The 20,597-nt window shown below is 39.1% G+C and overlaps 1 protein-coding gene across 1 annotated transcript in view; it reads right to left on the bottom strand.

Moving 5' to 3' along the window:
• Window positions 1-2,400: 2,400 nt before the first annotated feature.
• The window catches only part of PDGFRL (platelet derived growth factor receptor like), a 97,826-nt gene continuing 79,629 nt past the window's right edge, over window positions 2,401-20,597 (bottom strand). Inside the window, exons 4-6 of the mRNA XM_075196441.1 lie at window positions 8,678-8,971; window positions 7,387-7,526; window positions 2,401-2,904 (exon numbers count right to left, since the gene is read on the bottom strand). Of these exons, the coding sequence (XP_075052542.1) occupies window positions 2,716-2,904; window positions 7,387-7,526; window positions 8,678-8,971 (623 nt within the window). The 3' untranslated portion in view covers window positions 2,401-2,715. The remainder of the gene's footprint in view (window positions 2,905-7,386; window positions 7,527-8,677; window positions 8,972-20,597) is intronic.

Raw genomic sequence — 20,597 nt, 5'->3', positions numbered from 1 at the left:
TGACGGATATAAATTCATGCCTTTATCAAGTGGTATGTGCTTTGTGGATCTTTTAACTAATTCCACTAATTTTACTGATTTTTACTACTACTGCTGGTAGGCACAATTAGGACATTCAGTAAAGGAGGAACATGGTTGAGGGGACAATTGCCAGGATTTGGAATATGTGCAAGGAGGAAAAACATTTAATAGAACTAAAATTTTGTTGTCATGGAAACTTAAGGCTGAGTACACACTACAGAAAATGTTTCCCCATGCAATATCGTTAACGATTTTACAAACGTCAAAGTCCCGATCAGCATCCTGATTCCTGTGTACACACCATACACGTTTTACAACATTTGCTTTCAGATCTGTGATTTTCATCTGTCACAACAACCTGCTGAAACGATTGTGACTCTGTAAACTCTATGGAGATCTGCCTACAATGCTGGTCGTGACTGCAGAATTGGAGCAACAACGTTTCATAGTTAAATAAGATTTTTCATCTGTTTATAAAATCAAATGAAACGATACGATGTGCTTTAGAACCAATCGCTCAATGTTGGAGTGGAGTGTTCACACTAATACAATATGGGGCCGAATGGGCATTTATCATGTGATTGGCCCAATAACCTGGTGAAGAACCTGTAGTGTGTAACAAGCCTAAGTCAGGCTGTGACTGTTCTATGCCATCTACCCAGGAACTCACTTATTACAGCGCAGTATTTGTAATCATATCAATATATTGTAACAATTTTTTTATCAATATTTTCCAGTTGGAACAGGTCTGTTTAGGGTGTATTGATGAGTACAGCAGCGCACATATATACAAACACGTTTCTATTCAGTCTTTAGATTATAGAATATATTCTAAGAAATACAGTACAAAGACAGAGTAGCTGTAGTCAGTCTGTATGAATAAATACGAGTGTTCATTAGTCAAATCTAATCAGTGATAAAGCATTTTTCTTAATGTAATTCAGTGGAGCAAGTCACTCTCCAGAGAGAGAAGACCCTCTTTTTATCTTACACAACCGCGTATTATTTAAAAAAGGAAAACTAACAAATCCTCTTTTTTAAATGCAGTTGTGCAGTGTTATAAAATATGTATTGTAAGTGTAATTAATATATATATATATATATATATATATATATATATATATATATATACATACACATATACATACATACATACATACATATTTATTTCTAAAATTGATGTAATAGAGCTTCACCATGTCTTTAAATATAATCAAATTTTTGTATTCTTAGTTATTGTACGATTAAGAGGCTCTTCTTTAATACTTTGATACTATTTTCTTCAAGCCTACAGGCGTCACTGTAGCCATTATTGCTGTCTGTAACAGTTAGATCAATCTAATCACATGCTAAGCATCATTTTAAAGGGGCATAGGGGGCAGAGTGAATTAAATTAATGAAACACTGCTTCTTTTTTTTTTTTTTGTGAACAAGTTGCGGAGTTCGGTAATTTTATTTTACACAGCACTTTAAAAAAATGCAGCTCTTCTGTAAATGTAATTGTAATATACAAAAAATGAAAGCCTGGTTATTTTTTATTGTTTGGACCAAATTATTGTATTTAACAGTAGTGCGTGTGTTTTTTTTTTTTTTTTTTTGTTGTATCCCTCTTCATTTCTTGTTACATCCTACTGTATTGTGTCTTACATTTTTTCTTTAATAAAAATCATTAAATAAAGTGATCAAATACTAGCTCTAAAAATAACCCCTAAAACTATGGGCCTGATTCATTAAGGAAAGTAAGGCAAAAAAAAAGAGAGCACATTTTCTTCTGGATAAACCATGTCACAATGCAAGGGGTGCAAATTAGTTTAATATTTAAATATCAGTTAAATACTGCCTGTTTTTTTTCATGTAGCACACAAACACTTGATAGCTTTATTTTTACACTGCAATATAAAGATGATATCGGACATGCCCTACCCCAACTATAAATCTGTCCCCACATTTAAAATGTATCTCCCCTCCAATGCAACATGGTTTTGCCAAGGTGCAAAGATACTACTTTTTTTTGCTTTACTTTCCTTAATGAATCAGGCCCCTATATGTCAACACTCAATGACAGAGATCCCTGAAAATGGGAGATGAAGCACATACATTATATAGGGAAAGATGGATCTTGTATTATTGTGCTGAAAAGGCAAATTAAAATGCAATTAGTAGATACAAAAGCAGTACAAAGACAAGATTTTTAATTTTATGAGTTACAGCCCATTTCACACAAACAGCATAGCCTGGTGAGTGTAGTGACAAGGGTTTATTGCAGTTCTGAAAGAGGTTTGAGGTGTGAAATAATTAGTATTGCTGTCCATTATGTCTCTGCTATAGAAATGCAGTATAGTTGATTTAAAGCTAAATAGGACTACAATGAAAAATAAGTATTTATTTTGCTTTTTTTAATATGAAACATGGTTAAATGGAATACTATACATAAAGTATTTGACTGAATACAGAATTTTCTATCATTATGATTAATTATTGCAAAGGGAAACCAGACCTAAGGCTGAGTGTAAGCGTGAGCGGTTTCTCTGTCCAATATGTTCCACATCTGGAAGGCTGAACGTCTTACTTAGTAAACGTGGGCTGCTTGAATGACATGGAAACGGTCTTGCTGATAATATATACATGTGAAACCTCTGAGACATCTAGCAAGCGTTGCCTTTAAGGCATTCTTGTCCGGAATGGAAGGTCCATTTAAAATCTGTCCACTCTGGTAGCAAGTGTCGTCTGTCCTCGGAGATTCTGCGCCTTACAAATATAGTAGCCACCGTCAATGGTTTCAAAGTCTTCCACGGTGATGATGCTCTTTGAGATTCTGGTGGTGTGTCCAATGCCACGGTTAACCAATCTCCAGGAGTCTTGAATAGTCACAGGCCTTTCATACTGTTTCAAAACACACATACGGCAAATTTCATCTTTTACATCAAAATATTTTCTACTCTTAGTGCAGAGGCAATATGTAAACGTAACAACAAAGAACGTAAATTGTAATGAAAGTGGTCTGCAGTAATTAATATAGAGAAACTTATTGCAATTAGAATTGCTTCCTTGTTAGACACTAGTTACATAACTCAATGTGGAAAGTGGCTAAAACCTGTAACTTAGTGCTTTGAAAACAGTGGGAGAAACATGCATGATGTATCTTTGTCCATTTTTTATTTTGTTAAATGTCATTTCAGGACAAGAGAGCAGTTGGGAACCATAGACTGAACAATGCATTAGTATGTAAAACACAGTGGGGGAGAGTCATGAACACTTTTCTACAGGCAACTGTTGAGAATAGTGTGGTCCATAGCAACCATTGATATTCTTATGGTACATACCTACTGACGGCTTTTATGTGTGGTCCATAGCAACCATTGATATTCTTATGGTACATACCTACTGACGGCTTTTATGTGTGGTCCATAGCAACCATTCATATTCTTATGGTACATACCTACTGACGGCTTTTATGTGTGGTTCATATCAACCATTCATATTCTTATGGTACATACCTACTGACGGCTTTTATGTGTGGTTCATATCAACCATTCATATTCTTATGGTACATACCTACTAACGGCTTTTATGTGTGGTCCATAGCAACCATTCATATTCTTATGGTACATACCTACTAACGGCTTTTATGTGTGGTCCATAGCAACCATTCATATTCTTATGGTACATACCTACTGACGGCTTTTATGTGTTCTTAACATTTGTAAAATGCATGTAAATGGTCTAACACTAGAAACCATTATTTATGATGTTTTCTTACCACTGGCGTTTGTGTTGAGCTCAGTTGCACAGTTTCAATGCATTTGTGATTAAAATCATCAGATAATCTAGAAACACTAGTAAAAGCATAAAACACACCAGTGGAAATGGGTGGCCATAACTCATTGTTATAAAACCCCACAAAAATGGGTCTGACACTAGAAACAATTGTTTTTGTTATGTTTTCTTCCTTTGTATCCCATTGCAGAGTTGTTTTGGAACTTTACTTATAGAGTATAATAGGTGTTTTATCATGCCTGTAGGCATTAGAAATGAGCAAATGCACAGAAAAGTAAAGACATCGGGGTGTTTAAACTAGTGTTAAAAAATGCATGTAAAACACCAATACGGTGTGCCTTGTACTGTACAAAATGAAAACAAATGTCTGGTTACTATGGGTATCGCCATCTTTTCTAGTTACCGGTTGAACAATTTTATAAAAGTCCCCTAATGCATGTATTATGAAAGAACTAGCCCTTTCTATACTGACACTAATACTTTGCATGTGTCCATAAAGCAGTCTTGATTAATATGAACCTATTCACATTTATCATCTTAATTTGAGGACATCAGAAATCATATGTTATAATCATTGTGAGGTAAAGATTTACAGTGAAAAAATACGGCTGTGCTGATATAACCAGGGTCCGTGGGAGTTTAGCAATTGGTTGGCTGTATGACAGCTGGTGATTTAATAGTCAGATTTTATTCTCCCTAAGACACTTTATGCCATGGGTAAACTTCAGCCTACTTAGGTGTCCTGTGTTTTTTATGGGAGCCTTAAGGACATCCCCCAGCTTTGGGGCCTTTTCGGGTAGCAGAGTCTGGTATGTGTCTGCAGTCAGTGTCAGAGTTGGCAGATCAGATCCCAGAGTCTGTTCAAGTAATTAAACCAAGTTCTGTGGTCACAATGGCAGAGGAAGTGATGTTACAAAACCAACACAAAATATCTGGGATATTTTAAACTATAAAAATAAATTATTAAGCTGGTTGTTGTAATTTTCTTGTCCATGGGCGTGAGGTGGTGCCCAGGACTCCTATCTCCAGCAACAGTTCAATAAAGAATTCACATTTTGGAAACAAGTGACTACAGATAGTTTGCAGCCTGTTCTTGTCAAATGCACTAATACAGACATAATTAGAGAACTCTGGCAGCTTCTAAACAACATCTGCAGCAGCTGTGTCGATTACTTGTCTCACTCCTGAAAAAATGTGATTCACTTGACTAATCCTTCCTGTCAGTGCGGTTTCCTCCCTGTCAGCCCTTATCATCTCAGGGACTGCCCAGTATCTGCAGCAAACTATTTTATCATTTATAGTGACAAAACAAAATATCCAGTGAGTCAGTATTAGGACATTATTTTTTACTTGTCAAACATATGAGTATTAGAAATGCTGGATGATGGGTACTATGGAATAAGCAACATGTGATAGATATGAAAAGTTCTGGATGATAAGTGACAAACCATGTGTTTGTATGAGAGGAGATGATTGAGGTGTAACATATTTCAGTCATTATTTTGATTTTTTTTTTTAAATAGAAGCAAAATAGACCACCAGGGGGCGCTGCTGGCTTTTGATTTTTGTCGCCATACAAATACATTCAAAATGGCCTATAAACTTCTCTTTACACAATGATAAATGACACTATTTGTTAAACCACCTTGTGTGGAAATAAATATTAATGAAACAATGAGCTATTTTTAACACATTGGAGTATATTTACTAAACTGCGGGTTTGAAAAAGTGGAGATGTTGCCTATAGCAACCAATCAGATTCTAACTGTCATTTTGTAAAATGTACTAAATAATGAAAGCTAGAATCTGATTGGTTGCTATAGGCAACATCTCCACTTTTTCAAACCCGCAGTTTAGTATATATACTCCATTGTGATTTGAATCACTCTGAAGGAGCTGTAGATAGGGTATAATTCTGTTAGATGTGAACCAGCAGAAACGGGTAAGGCGTTACCACATAAATATCTTCATCTAACTGTTTATACCAGGGCATTTGTCATTGATAAATGTAATTCTACATCCTCCATCTGAAAAGAACAGCTGAGCTGAGAGATGTAATATAAAGCCTTGTTCCTGACCACTAAATGTCACTGTTTTCACAAGGAGACTCTATGATCAATCCTCTCACTGCCAATACCAACAATATGAGACGGATCTCACACTTTCCCACCCCAGGTGCTGTGCAGCCAGAACACAACGGTCTCTGTGCTTGAAAGGAAGATGTGTCACAAGAGGTCAGAACACAATAAGTGGAAAGGATAGTCATGGATGACAGGATTCTTTTGGGTGTGTGCTATTAAACAGATATATACTATTGTACATCCAAGAAAGCTTGTGCTTCACATCCTATTAAAACTTGTATTGCAGAAATCTGCTATTGTACAGCACTGCTTAACTATCCTGCTGTTTTGTATATGGTTATAATATATCATTCAGGTAGAGGAGCAAATAGCCCTTGTTCTATGTGCAGTGTCTGTGACTGACTACATTAAGAACGGGCTATTATCTGGAACTGTTACTTTCACTTATTGAGTTACAAATATAAAGGGAATTTGAAGAAGAGACATTTCTGTATGCTTTCATTGACTTGAGTTATAAGCCATGTATAAATGATAACAAGAATTGATATTTTGGGGTAGTGGTAGAACTACCATTAGTGCGGCAGGTTTGGTGCATCGGGGCAGATAATGGAGATAATAGGGCCCACTGCACGGCCGATGCAGAGGGTCGGAACTAGCAAACTGGGCCCTGGTTCCCTCCCTCCTTCTCCCTGGCCCACAGTTCGCTATTTCCGCCTCTGTTTTGGGGGGTGTTAAAGTGGATGTCCTTCTTCTGAGCTGGGAAAGGTGTATTACAGTAAGACACCCTCTAGACACGTCAGATTGGCGAGGCTTCTTTTTCTTGGGTCTCGTCTGCTAGTTAGATTCAGCTCTCCTCCCATACTGTACGCTGCATTGGATGGTGCCTGCAGGTACATTAATCTGCCTATGATTTGAAGATCCTGTAAAATGAAAAGTAGCTCCTAATGGGATGGTTGCTGTTATCTGTCCAATGAGCTGTTGCCTTCGATTTTACAACGTCTCCAACAATGGACGAGAATAAGGGCCAAGGAACAACTAATTCCTTGTAGCAGTTGGGTCACTCCCCCTGTTTTTGCTTAAGGACACATTGTTGTGGGTAATTATGATAGCTCATATGTGCAGAAAGTGGAGTTGATTGCAGGAGAGTGGTCACTAAGGTAGAGCGAGGATAATCTCCATTTGCTTTAACTACTGGAAACTTTGTAAAACAAGCTCTCCTTTAAGTTGGAGCATTAAATCGTCCACATTGTCCTGGAATATGCAGGTTCCAACAAGTAAATCTAGTTATACAGACTCATTGTTAAAAATAATACTTTGAAATAGCTACTGGTTTTCCTATGTTGTATTATGTGTTCGTCACCAACCTCTAGCTCACGCCAACCAATATCCAAGAGTGCACCTCCACTTTAATTTTGAATGACTATCAAATAACAATACAATGAAAGAATTTGCACACATGGGAATTCTCACTGAAACTTCCCATACACATCTATGATTATCATCTTACTTGTTGTCCAGGGTAGATCCAGGTGAATTCTACTTCTACATCTGGCTCCCCCAGGACGGTGCAGAAGATGCTGAAGTCACCCCCACTCCGAACCTTGTTGGCAGAAGCTGAGATTGTTGCAGAGGGTGGACCACTGGGAACTATACAATACATAGATATTAAATGTTATAAACTGTATTGGTGCTCTAAGCATAAACTCCATGAATAGAATTAATAAGCTTCAAGGTGTCACTTCTTAAGACAGACGAATATTGTTACAGCTGTGTTCCAGTCAGTTCCATTTGTTTCACTGTTTCTCTGGCATTTTTCAAAATCACATTCGCTAAGCAAGTGGGGGAAAAATGATAGAAATGTGCAAACCCCTGACCGTTCCGTTGTTATGATCCAATACAAAGTCCCCCTTGGCAATAAAGGTGTGGCCTAACAACATTATCAATTATCAGCACAGGGACATGACAGACCAGGGATGTGACCGGGCAAGTTAGGGAGGTAGATAATTGAATTCTGCTAAATGATTAACTTTATGAGGGATGGCCTTGTATAGATGCAAGTCTGGTTAAAATAATGTCAATTATCTTTGAATATATATTTTGTGCATATGTAGGGAGCCATAAAATACAGATTCTTTATAAATACTTATTATATCTTGAACAATAGTTATAGTTTTATAGACTTTGGGAGACAGCACAGATTTAGAATTACATACGCAGGAAAGTACATGTAATTAGTAAGGGTAATGAACTAGGAAACCTCAGTGTTCTTAAGTGATAATATGCCCAGTCACAGTAGTCTTAAGGCTGTGCCAGGATGGGCTTTTTTTGGAGTGTATTTGGAGTACTTTGACAATGCAATGATCTACAAATATACCTCTCCATCCACCTGGAAAAAAAGTTAACATTCCTAAACACCTATGTGTTTTTATTTAGAAAATGCCAAATATTGGCAAGGATGGTCGGAAGTACCTCTTTTTCCATGTTTCTGATTGGGGTGAAAGAATAAGTAAGAAAAAAAATCCCCCGTGAGGTTTTAGCACAGAAAATAAAGTCCTTTGGACATAATTTAAATAGAAGATAAAAATGGACTTTGGCATCACCCTGGTGTGACAGGGGGTCCCATTAACTTCAATATTACACTAACTGAGCGTATCATAACACAAACTATGGATTCAGAACGCTGCAGTCTCCTGGCCAGAAAACCACAGCCTTCAACATCACCTGTGTGTCCCTGCTCTATCAACATGAAGGAAAAGAAACATAATTGGTTGGACAGAATGGCTAAGCTCTGCTTATACCTTCCACATAGAGTAACTGATATTTAATAGATATTTGTGGTGCTCCTCTGGCCTCTGCTCGGCAATATACTACTCCACTTTGGTTAGCACTGGGATGCTGGTAAACAAAACCTTTCTTCACATCATAGAGGATGTCGGTGCCATCAGTTTTGATCAACTCCGCTGGAAACTCTCTGTGTAGGGTGACTTTAGCGGATGCAGTCGTCACTCGACATGGAATGACAGCTGGTCTATCTGGGTGCAGGTAGACAATCTCAAAATAACTGGAAGACGGCACAAAGAGTTCTCCTTTATCTGCAATGGTAAGAGATTCAATTTATTGTATTAAAACTGTTATTTCTGTTTTAATCTGCATTTCATCACACAGCCCAGTGCACATTGCAAGAATGAATACATCTATCTATCTATATATAAAACATTTTTAATGGTTGAGGTTTGATTCATATATGCTCTCCAGCCTTTCACAAGTTTGCTTTTAAATTCACCAACTTCAGATATTTTGTACAGCATGTAATGTTGTTTATTAACAAACAATATAAACAGACAACATCTAACTGAATAATGGAGGGATTATAGCTTTTATGAACTATATATATATATATATAAATATTTATTTTGCTTGTAGCACTTGAAGTATGCTCGTATTTGCTACAGAATGCAGAGTTGGACAACACTAAGCTCAGGTGACGGGCTGAGTTCACATGACCGTCTTCTCCAAAAAGTTCATATGTGAAGCATGGGGTTAAAATACATAATCTGGTAATTTACTATAATTTTTACATTTTTCATGGATTTTCCACTGTTGCATTATTTACAATGATAGAAATTGCATATTTCCTTCTCCTTTCTCAGGTGAAAAGCTACATTTAATAGACCAAAAAGATGGGTCATTACATACTCAAACCTGAAGTGACATTAATGGTCATACAAGCGTGAACTCTGTACAGACTATTATTGTTTCTTGGGTTGCTACAAGCTGATCAAGCAAGCTATGAACAATTACGCTTCTTTTACCCCTTTCTTTCCCTGTCCAGAGTGATAAAAAAATAGAACCCCTGGTTATTCATGTTTAGCAAAAGGATGGGGCCAATAAAATACAGTCCTGATTTAAAAAGTTATTTCAGGTATATAACTTATGTTCAACTTATAACTGGAGTTTGTGAATACTGTATTATACATGACTTAAAAATAAGTTTTAGATATATTGCCAAACAATGTGAAAACTATATTTTTGTATTATTAGTAATGGAACATTTAGTGCCCTGTTTCCATTTTTGGGGTATAGATCACTGACTGAAGGCTGCTGTTGCTGTCATTCTAGGTCTATTATATCTGAATGTCTCATTTCTTTGTTTTCTTCCTGAAATGTTCAGCATTCATCTCCATACTTCATAGTTTAAGTGCTAAGTATTGTACCAACAGTAAACCCTAATCTAACAGGAGTATGAAGTACATATATAAGTTCACATTATATTTATAGGTTTCAGGCATGTACCATGTATGGAGGTAATATTATTATTAATAGCAAAATATGTGTAGCTAATAAAGAAAAACAAATTTGCAGTAAGGTGTAAAAGGAGGCAGTATAGCATTTAAGTGTGCTGACCAGATAATCATCGTCATCATCTTATATGGAGCCATAGAATCTCCAGTTCCGCACAATCAACAGAAAATAAAACAAAACGAGATATAGATTAGTAACGGACAAAAGAAACAATAGAATACAGTAAAAATGAATACAAATGATTTTAGAAAAAGTAACTACATAAGAAGGCACAACTAGTACAGGAAAACATTACTAAGAGAATAAGACGACAGGGCATAGAGTGGGACAAAACTTGTGAGAGTTAACCTTAAGAGGATTAGGGTGGTAAACAGAGATGATAAAGGTGGAGTGAAAGGGGCAGGTGGAGCGTGAGGAGGGAATTGCCTTAGGATGGGGCCGGGTAAAGTGTGTAAAGGTGATTTCTGAGGGAGCGTTTGAAAGATTCAAGATTGGATGGGTGGGGCAGAGAGTTCAAAATGTGGGGAGCAGTGTAGGCAAAGTCCTGAAGAGTGTTAGGTGGTGATAGGTGATGAGGAGAGTCGAAGGTCATTGACAGAATGTAGTGGGAGAGCAGGGGAGTATTATTTGACAAGATTGGAGATGTAGAAGGGGGAAGGCATTAAAGAGGGCTTTAAAAGTGAGGGTAAGCAACTTGAATTGTGTTATAAAGGACATTGGGATCCAATGGAAGGTTTTCCAGAGAGGCATAACAGAAGCAGAACGTTGGTTGATGAAGATTAGTGGTGACATTCAGCACAGATTTTAGGGGAAAAGAGACGTTTGTTAGGCAAGCCAGAGAGGAGAAGATAGCAATAATCATGGCGTGACATGACATGAGCATGTATGATGGTCTCTGTGGCATCCACGGAGAGGAAAGCATGAATCTTGGAAATCTCCCGAAAAAGTAGGCGACAACAATGGGCAAGGGACTGGATGTGGGGAGTGAAATTGAGGGTGGAGTCAATGATGATCCCCAGGCAGTGTGTGGGGGGAACAGGGCAACAGCATCAACCTTATGGGAGATCAGAGTAGGGGATGTGAATCTAGGTGGGTGGAAAGATAAGTTCAGTTTTGAATATGTTGAGCATAGCGTCCAGCCATCCAGGTGGAGATGGCAGGGAGACAGTCAGAGACACAAGAGAGGAGGGAGGTAGAGAGGTTAAGGGAGGAAATGTAGATTAGAGTGTCATCAGCATAGAGGTGATTGTGGGGTCAAAGAAGCGGATGAATTGACCAAGAGAGGGGGTATAGAGCCTTTGGGAACCCCAACAGATAGAGGACAGGAGTGGAGTAGGCATTGAAGGAGGTAAACGAGGAAAGGACAGTGAGGCGAAAGACAAGGGAGTGAAGGGTGTCAAGGAGGAGAAGATGGTCAAGTGTGTCAAATGCAGTAGAGAGGTCAAAGAGCAAGAGGTGGGAGAAGTGGCCATTCACTAAGAATAGATCAGTAGTCACCTTGGTGAAGAGAACAGTGTGTAAACCTGATCCTGTAAGTTAATCTTAAGAAAGTGTGTTAAACATTTGTAGACTACCCATTCAAGACACTTGAAAAGAAATATGAGAAGGGATATGAGACGGTAACTGAAGAGAAAGGCAGGGTCGAGAGATGATTTCTTGACAATAGGAGTGAAGAGCGCAGGTTTGAAGGCAGGAGGGAACATGCCTGTAGCGAGAGATAAGGGAGGGTGAAGAGAGTGGCAGGCAGCTTTAAAATGGACTGGGGTGAGGGAAGGGAGAGTTGTAATTAGGAGATAACATGGTGGATGGAATAGATTTTACCCTTGAAGAACCAATTCTTAGATGGTGGAGGGGTTGGCGTTGAGGGCAGATGATTGGAAAGAGGTGCTGGGGGTTTTTGGACTGGGAGATAAGAGTTTTGATGTATGATTGTTTGGCAAGAGAGAGGGCAGCATAATAGGATGACAGGATTATTATTATTAATTATTTATTTATTTATTTATAAGGCACCACAGATTCCGTAGCTCCGGATTTAGAAGCAAGTAACAAATAGATGAGGAAATACACATAAGTAGTACAGATGAGTGTGAGTAATTCTATGGAGACTCACACAAAGTGCACCAAAATACATGACAGGACATACAAGGGAGTCAGACAGTGGACAGACATGGGACATTCTAGAGGGAGGGGTGATGAGAGACAGTAGGAACAGCTGGAAGAAAATGGACATGGCAAAGGAAGAGGAGGTGTTGGATAAGATGGTCAGGAGGTGGTAGGCTAGGGAGAGTCGATTGAGGCAGGATAGGGAGTACCAAAGGATGGAGGTTGAATTTGAAATAGATAAAATCTGTGTGAGAGCGGGAATTTCTTCAGAGGTGCTCAGTGGAACGGAAGCCTCTCTGAAGGTAGTTCCAAGGTAGAGGCCTAGAATGACGAAGGTGAAGTGTGGTGGAAGAGACTGCGAAGATGTTGGAGTTGTAAAAGCAGGCTGCTGCATTAGGGCAAGACAAAGAGGATATGGGCGGGAGGAGTGGTTCACGGATGGCAGAGAAGTGGGAAGGGTCAAGGTCTGCAGGTTGCGTAGTGTCTGCAGGGTTTTGAGTGCAAGAGAGGAGAGGGTGGTATGGAGAGGAGGTTGTAGTCAGAAAGTGGGAATGATGGATTGGAGAAGTCTAAGATGTCACAGAGGTGAGAGAATACAAGGTCAAGGGAATGCCCATCATGGTGGTGGGAGAAGAGGTCCAGTGTGTGAGACCATGGGCAAAGCCGAGGGAGAAGAGTTTGGGGGTAGTTACCATTGGGGATATCAACTTGGATATTGAAGTCCCCAAGAATGAGGATGGGTAGGTTGGAGGAATGGAAATGGGACAGCCAGGCAACAAGATTGGCGAGAAAGAGAAGGGTGGGGCCAGGTGGGTAGTAGATAACACAGAGGTGGAAAGGGAAGAAAAGACATATGGTGTGAGTCTCAAAGGAAGAGAAGGAGAGGGAAGGGACAGGGGATAAAAGGATGCCTATGCATCCACCTAGGTGTCAGAGCATGGAGTGTGTGTGCAAATGTCAGATCTCCAATTGAGAGAGAAGCAGCAGAGACCGTGTCAGTCAGAAAGAAGATGGGATCCAAGTTTAAGTGAGGACAAGTAGGTTGAAGAAGCTATAGTGGAAAAGGTCATGAATGGGAACAAGCTTAATACATACAGATCTGCCAGTCTAGAGTGCGCAGGTAAAGGGGTGGAATTTAAGAGAAAGGATGGAGATAGGGTTTCAGGGGTTGAAGGAATGTGGTGGGAGGGGTAGATAGTGGCGGAAGGTAGACAGCGGGTGGATGGTGGGAATAGTGTGGGGCCCAGGGATGGAGAGGCAGTTCCCGGAGCTGTGACAGAAGGTGAGATAGTGGGTAAGAGCAGCGATTGGGAAGGCAAATTGGTGGAATCAATAGCAGTAGGTAGGGGAGTGAGGGGGGTAGAGGCTGGCTTTAAGGAAGAAAGTATGTGGCTGAGTGCAGGTAACAATGGTGGGGCTAAGGAGTTTAGGTGTGGGGAGGTTGTGGAGTTGTGGAACCTGATAGGGGAAATAGTAAAAGTCTCAGGGAGGCAGGGGGATCAAGGAGAAAATGGGACAAGGGATATGGTTGAATGGTATAGGTGGGATAGGAAGGTGAGGTGGGCAAATGGTGATGGTAGGAAGAAGGTAGTACTTTTGGATAACAGGGGTGAGTGAAAAGAAGTGCTGGGGATTGTAGCAAATATTGGGAGGGAAAGGAAAAAGAGGTAGGTGGAAGGCACATGTAGATAGTGTCTGGAGTAGGAGGAAGGAAAAGGAGAGGGCAGACCACTTATGGGAGTAACTGTGGAGTATAGTGCTATATGGTACTTAGGTGGGAAGCAGAACCTCATGAATTTGTGAGTCACACACCATGTCCCATCATGTTACACTACTGAACTAGGATCTGGATTTTTCTTCACTCCTCTCTGTAAGTTCAACAGAGAAACTTTTCATGCTGTACATGGTTCTGGCACAAATTGAATGTGCTATGCATAGTAAATAAATTAAAGCATTCACAGAGTTAGCATTTTTCTGTAAATGAAGGAAAAATGGAGGTGTTGCCCTTAGCAACCAACCAGATTATAGCTATGATGTTCTAGAATGTACTAGATAAATGCCTGCTAGAATCTGATTGGTTGCTATGGGCAACATCTCAACTCTTCCTGTTTAGAAGGTTTTATAAATCTACCCCTAATTTACTGTTCATCTTCAATGCTTATCTTATGCAACACTAAAGTGTTGATGATATAATAATCAGTAATTGAATTCTGGTGCCTGGTGTCCTCCTGCACACCCTCAGGGAGGTTTTTCCATGTCAGATGTTTCCAATGGCACATCCTGCCTTGTTACAGGTTCAGTGCCTGGGTCACTGTTCTGTAAACACTGCTAATTTTGCTGCTTGTCAGTTTCAGTTAATGATATTTGTGGCTAAATCTAATTTAGGAAATATAACCATTATTGTCTTTTCCTGACTTTCTTCTTCCAATGAATCATTTATTGTGATTGTACAGTTAATAACATTTCTAACTGGTGTCAAATACTGTTTTTCAATAATCATTTACAATTGATAGAGGGACTTTGAATTTAGTTTATTTATAAAGGGTATACCGAACAGGGATATGCTCTCTATTTGTTTGTTTGTTATTATTATTATTATTGTTATATTTTATTTTTTTTCTCTTTAAATTATTATTCTTTATATATATATTTTATATACTCAATTTCTCTCTGTACCCTATATTAGTAATTTGTATATGCATATGATTCCGGTATGGTTGATATATAATTTTGTTTGAGACACAGAACCGATTAGATTTATAGATTGTCTAAGATGGAATGGGTTAATAAATAGATACATGTAGGTCCAATTAGTGAGTCCTATAATTGCCCCTTTCCCTCCACATAAGACCCTTTGGAATAAAAGACTTTACTGTTTGAAATAGTATGTGTGTGACGGGCGAAACACGTTAGGGAGGAAGACGTACTGGAGAAGACCAGATTGTAGTGTTGCCTTTGTCGAGCTAGGAACGCAGTTTATGTGTCTTAAGTTTTATCCAGTGGGCGGATAAAAAAAGGTGGCCACCAGAGTAGACAAGCGTATGTGATTGCATGTCTGATCCAAATTTTCATTTGGAATTTGGTGTGGACAACGCATGTTGGGGACATCTCTCTCCTAAAAACACCAGGGGGTAAATGTATCAAGCTGCGAGTTTACGGCGGGTTTGAAAAGTGGAGATGTTGCCTATAGCAACCAATCAGATTCTAGCTGTCATTTTGTAGAATGTACCAAATAAATGATAACATCTCCACTTTTCAAACCTGCCGGAAACTCATAGCTTGATATATTTCCCCCCAGGAGATCCATTACAGATTGATTAACATTGTGCCATTCATTCAATTTGGCTCAATGGGATACCATATATTTGGATAGTTACTTCCTAACATAAGCCATATGAGAAAAATGATTACTATCTTTTCTGGATTATTTTCCACTATGCATGTGCTTCACTAACACCATTTGTTCCTTGCAATTCTTGCATAATATTTGTCCTCTGCTGATCACAGTTTTCAATAGTAACTTATTGATTTTATGTATTGTATGTGCAATAATTTTTTGAACATACAAATATTTGCATATTTTAATGCTATACAATAAAAGAGTTAATGCAAAAATCGATTCTCTAGAGTAATCGTTTCTGCACTGTCAAAAACATTAAAAGAAATATATCTACATAACTTGGGTATCAAATGAATTGATATTTTTCTGCTTGTACTGCGCTGTCCTAATTTTTGCTTTTGGCCATAAATGAGCAGCAAAATGTGCACTTTCTGCCCCATTTATGTGTAACCCGTGTGCAGGGACATCTGACATTACATGTGCTTATCTAGACAGTACACTGCTACATTTAAACATTGAAATGTATACAACGAATTGGTCAACTAGTAAAAACTGAGACAAGTTGAGTGTATGAACGTTTATTGCACAGGTGCATTTTACACCACATTCTTCCTGCTCTAGTCTCACAGGTGCTTCACATCGCTACTAAGCTGTTTGGGAACTCTGCTCCTTCCAACACTAACTAACCCTCAGTCACTGCACCCCTCTTGCCTCCATTCCTCTCATCACTTCCCAGACACTGACTTAGGGGCATATTTAACAAGTAGTGATAGTGCACTATCGTGTACTTACCGTGAGATCTAGGTCTCTCCGTGACACTCGAATATTTAAGAAGGGTGCATCGCAGCAGATATCGTGGATATCTGTTGCTTTGCACTCCTCTTCGTTTTTGGGAGCAGTCACCATTCTACAGAATGGTGACTGCTCCCGGCCGCAATCTAACAACTTGTCTTGAAGCTGGCGTACATTATCATAATTGAAAAAAATCCAATGCTCCGAAGAGCAGAGCTGGACAGCGCATGTGTGGAGGGATCACATGATCCCTCCCTGTCACTCACAGCTCTCTCTGCAACTATAGTTATATACTATAGTTGCAGAGACAGAGCGGGGATCTTTGTGCTCATGTGCAGTTCTTTGAAATGCACATGCGCAATTGAAGGAAGAAGAGGAGCGAAGAACACCTGGAGGAGATCCTGAGACAGCGCGTCCCGAAGAGGGGGGTAAGTGTGATTTTTTTTTATCACAGAAACAGCATTTTTTCGGAACTGCTGTCTCTGTGATCCGTTTTTCATAAATTTGAGAAATAGTTCAATCCTTATCCATGCGATAAGGATTGATAACTATTTTTCATTTTTGCCGATGATTGATAAATGTGCCCCTTAGTCACATACAGGCCTGTCCTCCCACAAGATCACACACACATCTCCTGAAATACTCAGTGTGGCTACTTTATGAAGATCTGACTGGCTAAAGGTTGCTCTGCACCCGCCCACTCCAAAACAGGGTATAGGTGGATACATAGAAGATCATGAATAATTAAAAAGGGATCAAATCCTAATCAAAGACACCTTAACCGGTAAACAGTAAACAGATACACTATACCTTCCAAATGTTGAGAGATATGTCTTGCTTACCATGGTGCTATGCACATGACAATGTAAGGGTCTTCTTAGGGGAGGAGAGGAAGGTTAGAGGTGCTAGGTACACCTGTGGGGAGGTGCAATCTCCCAATAAGGTGTGATGCTGACCCCTTTTTGTGTGTGTGTGTCTCACATTAATTATCCTAATTTGTTGGGATAAACATACAGGCACATAAATGGCCAAATTGCATGAGATGACCTGAGCAGACAGATCTCTTCTGGCTTCACTAGGATGTGAAATTAATCCAACTGAACTATTATCCTACGTTGATGTTCTCCTGGGTCCACTTATGCAGCAATATTAGACCAGTTACCGCATTTTACTTCCAATATTGCAATGTATGTGACTAGTTTTATAAAAGTAATTTTTTACTAACAAAGTATAAAGGGACATTAACTCATTAATTAGGTTTGAGTTGGAAGACAGAGGGTGGAATAGGGCCGATTTATGTTAACCGCTGTTGTTGGGCCTGAAATTCCCCTTTTTGTAATCAATAGGTCGGGGATTCAGTGCTAGTATTTAGAGGCAGGAGGGGGGGGGGGGGGTGATTAAGGGGGCAGACACATGGTTACAGGTGTTAGAGGAGTTAGTAGAGGTAAGGGTTGGGAACAGCCAGTAAGACAGGTAGGCAGGTGTGAGAGGTCTGGGCCTGGGAGGAGTACAGATAGGATAGGTATAGGATTATAAGGAGAGACACTGGAAGAAGGGGACAGAATAATCTGTGATTAGAACTACACATTTTCCCACCGGACTGCACCCAATTAACGGCGTTCATAGATAAGTAATTATTCTAACAACTTTTATTGAGTCGATCAACTAGGGGAGAGCAAACTGAGTTATAACTTTCCCTCCTCTCCCCTCAGTGGCTCATACAAGAACTATCTATTATTGTTAGCTTCTAAGTGTAATATTACAGTAATGGAGGAATGTTATGTATCATTAATAACATGTTTTTTGGTTTGCAGATGGGTGACAACAAGACAGGAAAGCACTGCAGACAGTGACCTTTGGGTCATACAAGGAACACATATGAGCACCCCCTTCAGGATGCTGCTGAAGTGCACCTCACCACCCTTGTGGGGGTCCTTTGTGCAAAGCCAGGGGAAGGTGGGTGAGTTATGGTTATGGTATAGATTGGAGCTGGCATTTGTTTCTTTACCACCATGTTGCTGAAATATATTAAATAAAGTTGTCACCATTTTTAGCCACACATCCCTTTTGTCTTTATTTGGGTTACAATTTGGGGCTGATATAGTGGGCCTAGAAAAGGGGCTAGGAGGGCATCAACAGTTATGTAGCTTAACAGAGTGCAAGTTAGACAATGGAAACAAATGTCTAGCTGTCAATGCTTATTGCACATTTGCACTATGTGAGGATAAATAGCCGATTTTTCAAATATTCTATTAAAAATTACTAAAAATACAAACATTGTACTAAAGACGTATAAATACACATACACCATATTTATTGATCTAAAAATATATATTGCAAAACATGATTGTAATATTTTATTATGCATGCTAAATCCTGTATTTGTTTCTTACTGGCTCCATAAAGATATAAATACATTTTTTAAATAATAATTGTGTTGAGTAGGAAGAATGTCTTAAGTGCAATAATGTCAATATTAACAACTAAATGCATCTGGCAGCAGCTAATCAGATTGTACTAATGATTATTCTACAATCAGCCACTGTTCTGATCTGCCTGATCCTGAGACGTGGTTTCCGTGAAGTACAATGGGGGCACTTTGTTTCTTCCATGTAGACCTTATCTTTCTGGAACATGAGCTTTAGCAAACAAGAGCTATTTTTATATCTGACAGCAACATCTGTCAGGCTTCTTCCCTGAATACCTAATGTCCTACATATAATTACCATTTCATTTCAGTATAGGCTAAGACAGGGTTTCTAAACTCTGGTGTTGGAGGATACCTAAATCATGGACTGGTGCCTTAATCTATTTTGGCTTTGTCAGTAATTATTTCACTTGACCCCCAGAAGTAAATCCTCGAAACATGACCTGTTGGGTTAAGCGAGAATTGGATTTGAGCGATACCTGACACAAGGGGGGCAGATTCAATTGATAAAAAATCCCTGCGAGGTGCCTCCAGAAATGTCACGAGGCACCTTGCGCAGAGGTGCAAATGTGCAGTAACCTGTGATAGCCAATCATTAATCAGCTTTTATCTGTCTAGTGTAAGTTTGACATTGAAAACAAATTTCTGATTGGTTGCTATGGTTTGTTTAGTATCTTTGAGTAATCTTTGTAAATCTTGTAATCTTGTAATCTCTGTAAAATGAACCTAAGAGTGACCAGTGCAGTTGCACAATAGTTCAGATTTAAGAATGAATAAATTTAATTGCAAGTTGCTGTATGTAACAGAGCTACTAATAACAGTAACATATGTGTAAAAGTTCTAATCCTGTGGCAGAACACAGGTGTAATATTGTATTTACGCTGACTATGCAGATGTATTGCTCTCCTTTGTCCTCTGCTATCAGCCACTTGCAGACATAAAAGGCTAATGTAGTGTGCTTTAGTGGGAAGACTGACAGGAAGCTCTATTCTCAGAATCATGGCTTCTTGTCTGGGAAAAAGTGGAAAGTATTATTGCCTGAGAGGACAAATAAAATGGTGCCCCATTCACAAGCGACATAACTCTTTGCAGTGGTGTAATGGACCCTTTGAAAATGAATGTAATAATTATTAAATGTAAGATATAAAACACTTCAGACTTTAGCAGCAAAAAAATTGTATTTCTTATATTTCTTTTATTTTACTGGTCTCCAAAACCTGCTGCAGGATTCAGGAGCTTCAGCTGGCCACATTACTGGATTACACTGACACAGACTGACAGGATATTTATAGGAGCACCACACTAAGGACACACTATGGAGGTATCAGTTCATCCAACTTATCTGCTCTGCAGCTTCATTGGAAACGTAAGATTCCATGGATCTCTGATTCCTAACAGATACGAACGCTGATATACATTGGAGCTGTGCTAGCTACTTACAGAGATACACTAACACCAGACCCTGGGTACCTGGAGTACCCTGGGAGTATTCAGACATTGAGGCTAGGGCTATCTTTGCTATACTGCATCGTGGGGGATTGGACTCCTTTGATCTTGGCATTCTCAATATATAGGTGTCAGTCATACCCACCCTCTAGTTATGTCGTGTTCCTGACAGGTCTCTTTCACCTACAGGATTTTATGTTTTAGATTGCTTAGGTTTTAGAGATCATATGTTGCTATTGCTTCACCATACTACTGAACACAATGTAGCGTAACTCTTTGTATATCTGGGTCTGAGACTGTTTAACCT

This window comes from Mixophyes fleayi, chromosome 1 (assembly GCF_038048845.1).
Source record: "Mixophyes fleayi isolate aMixFle1 chromosome 1, aMixFle1.hap1, whole genome shotgun sequence".
In the NCBI taxonomy this organism is placed as follows: Eukaryota; Metazoa; Chordata; class Amphibia; order Anura; family Limnodynastidae; genus Mixophyes; species Mixophyes fleayi.
This window is presented reverse-complemented; position numbering and strand designations above follow the sequence as displayed.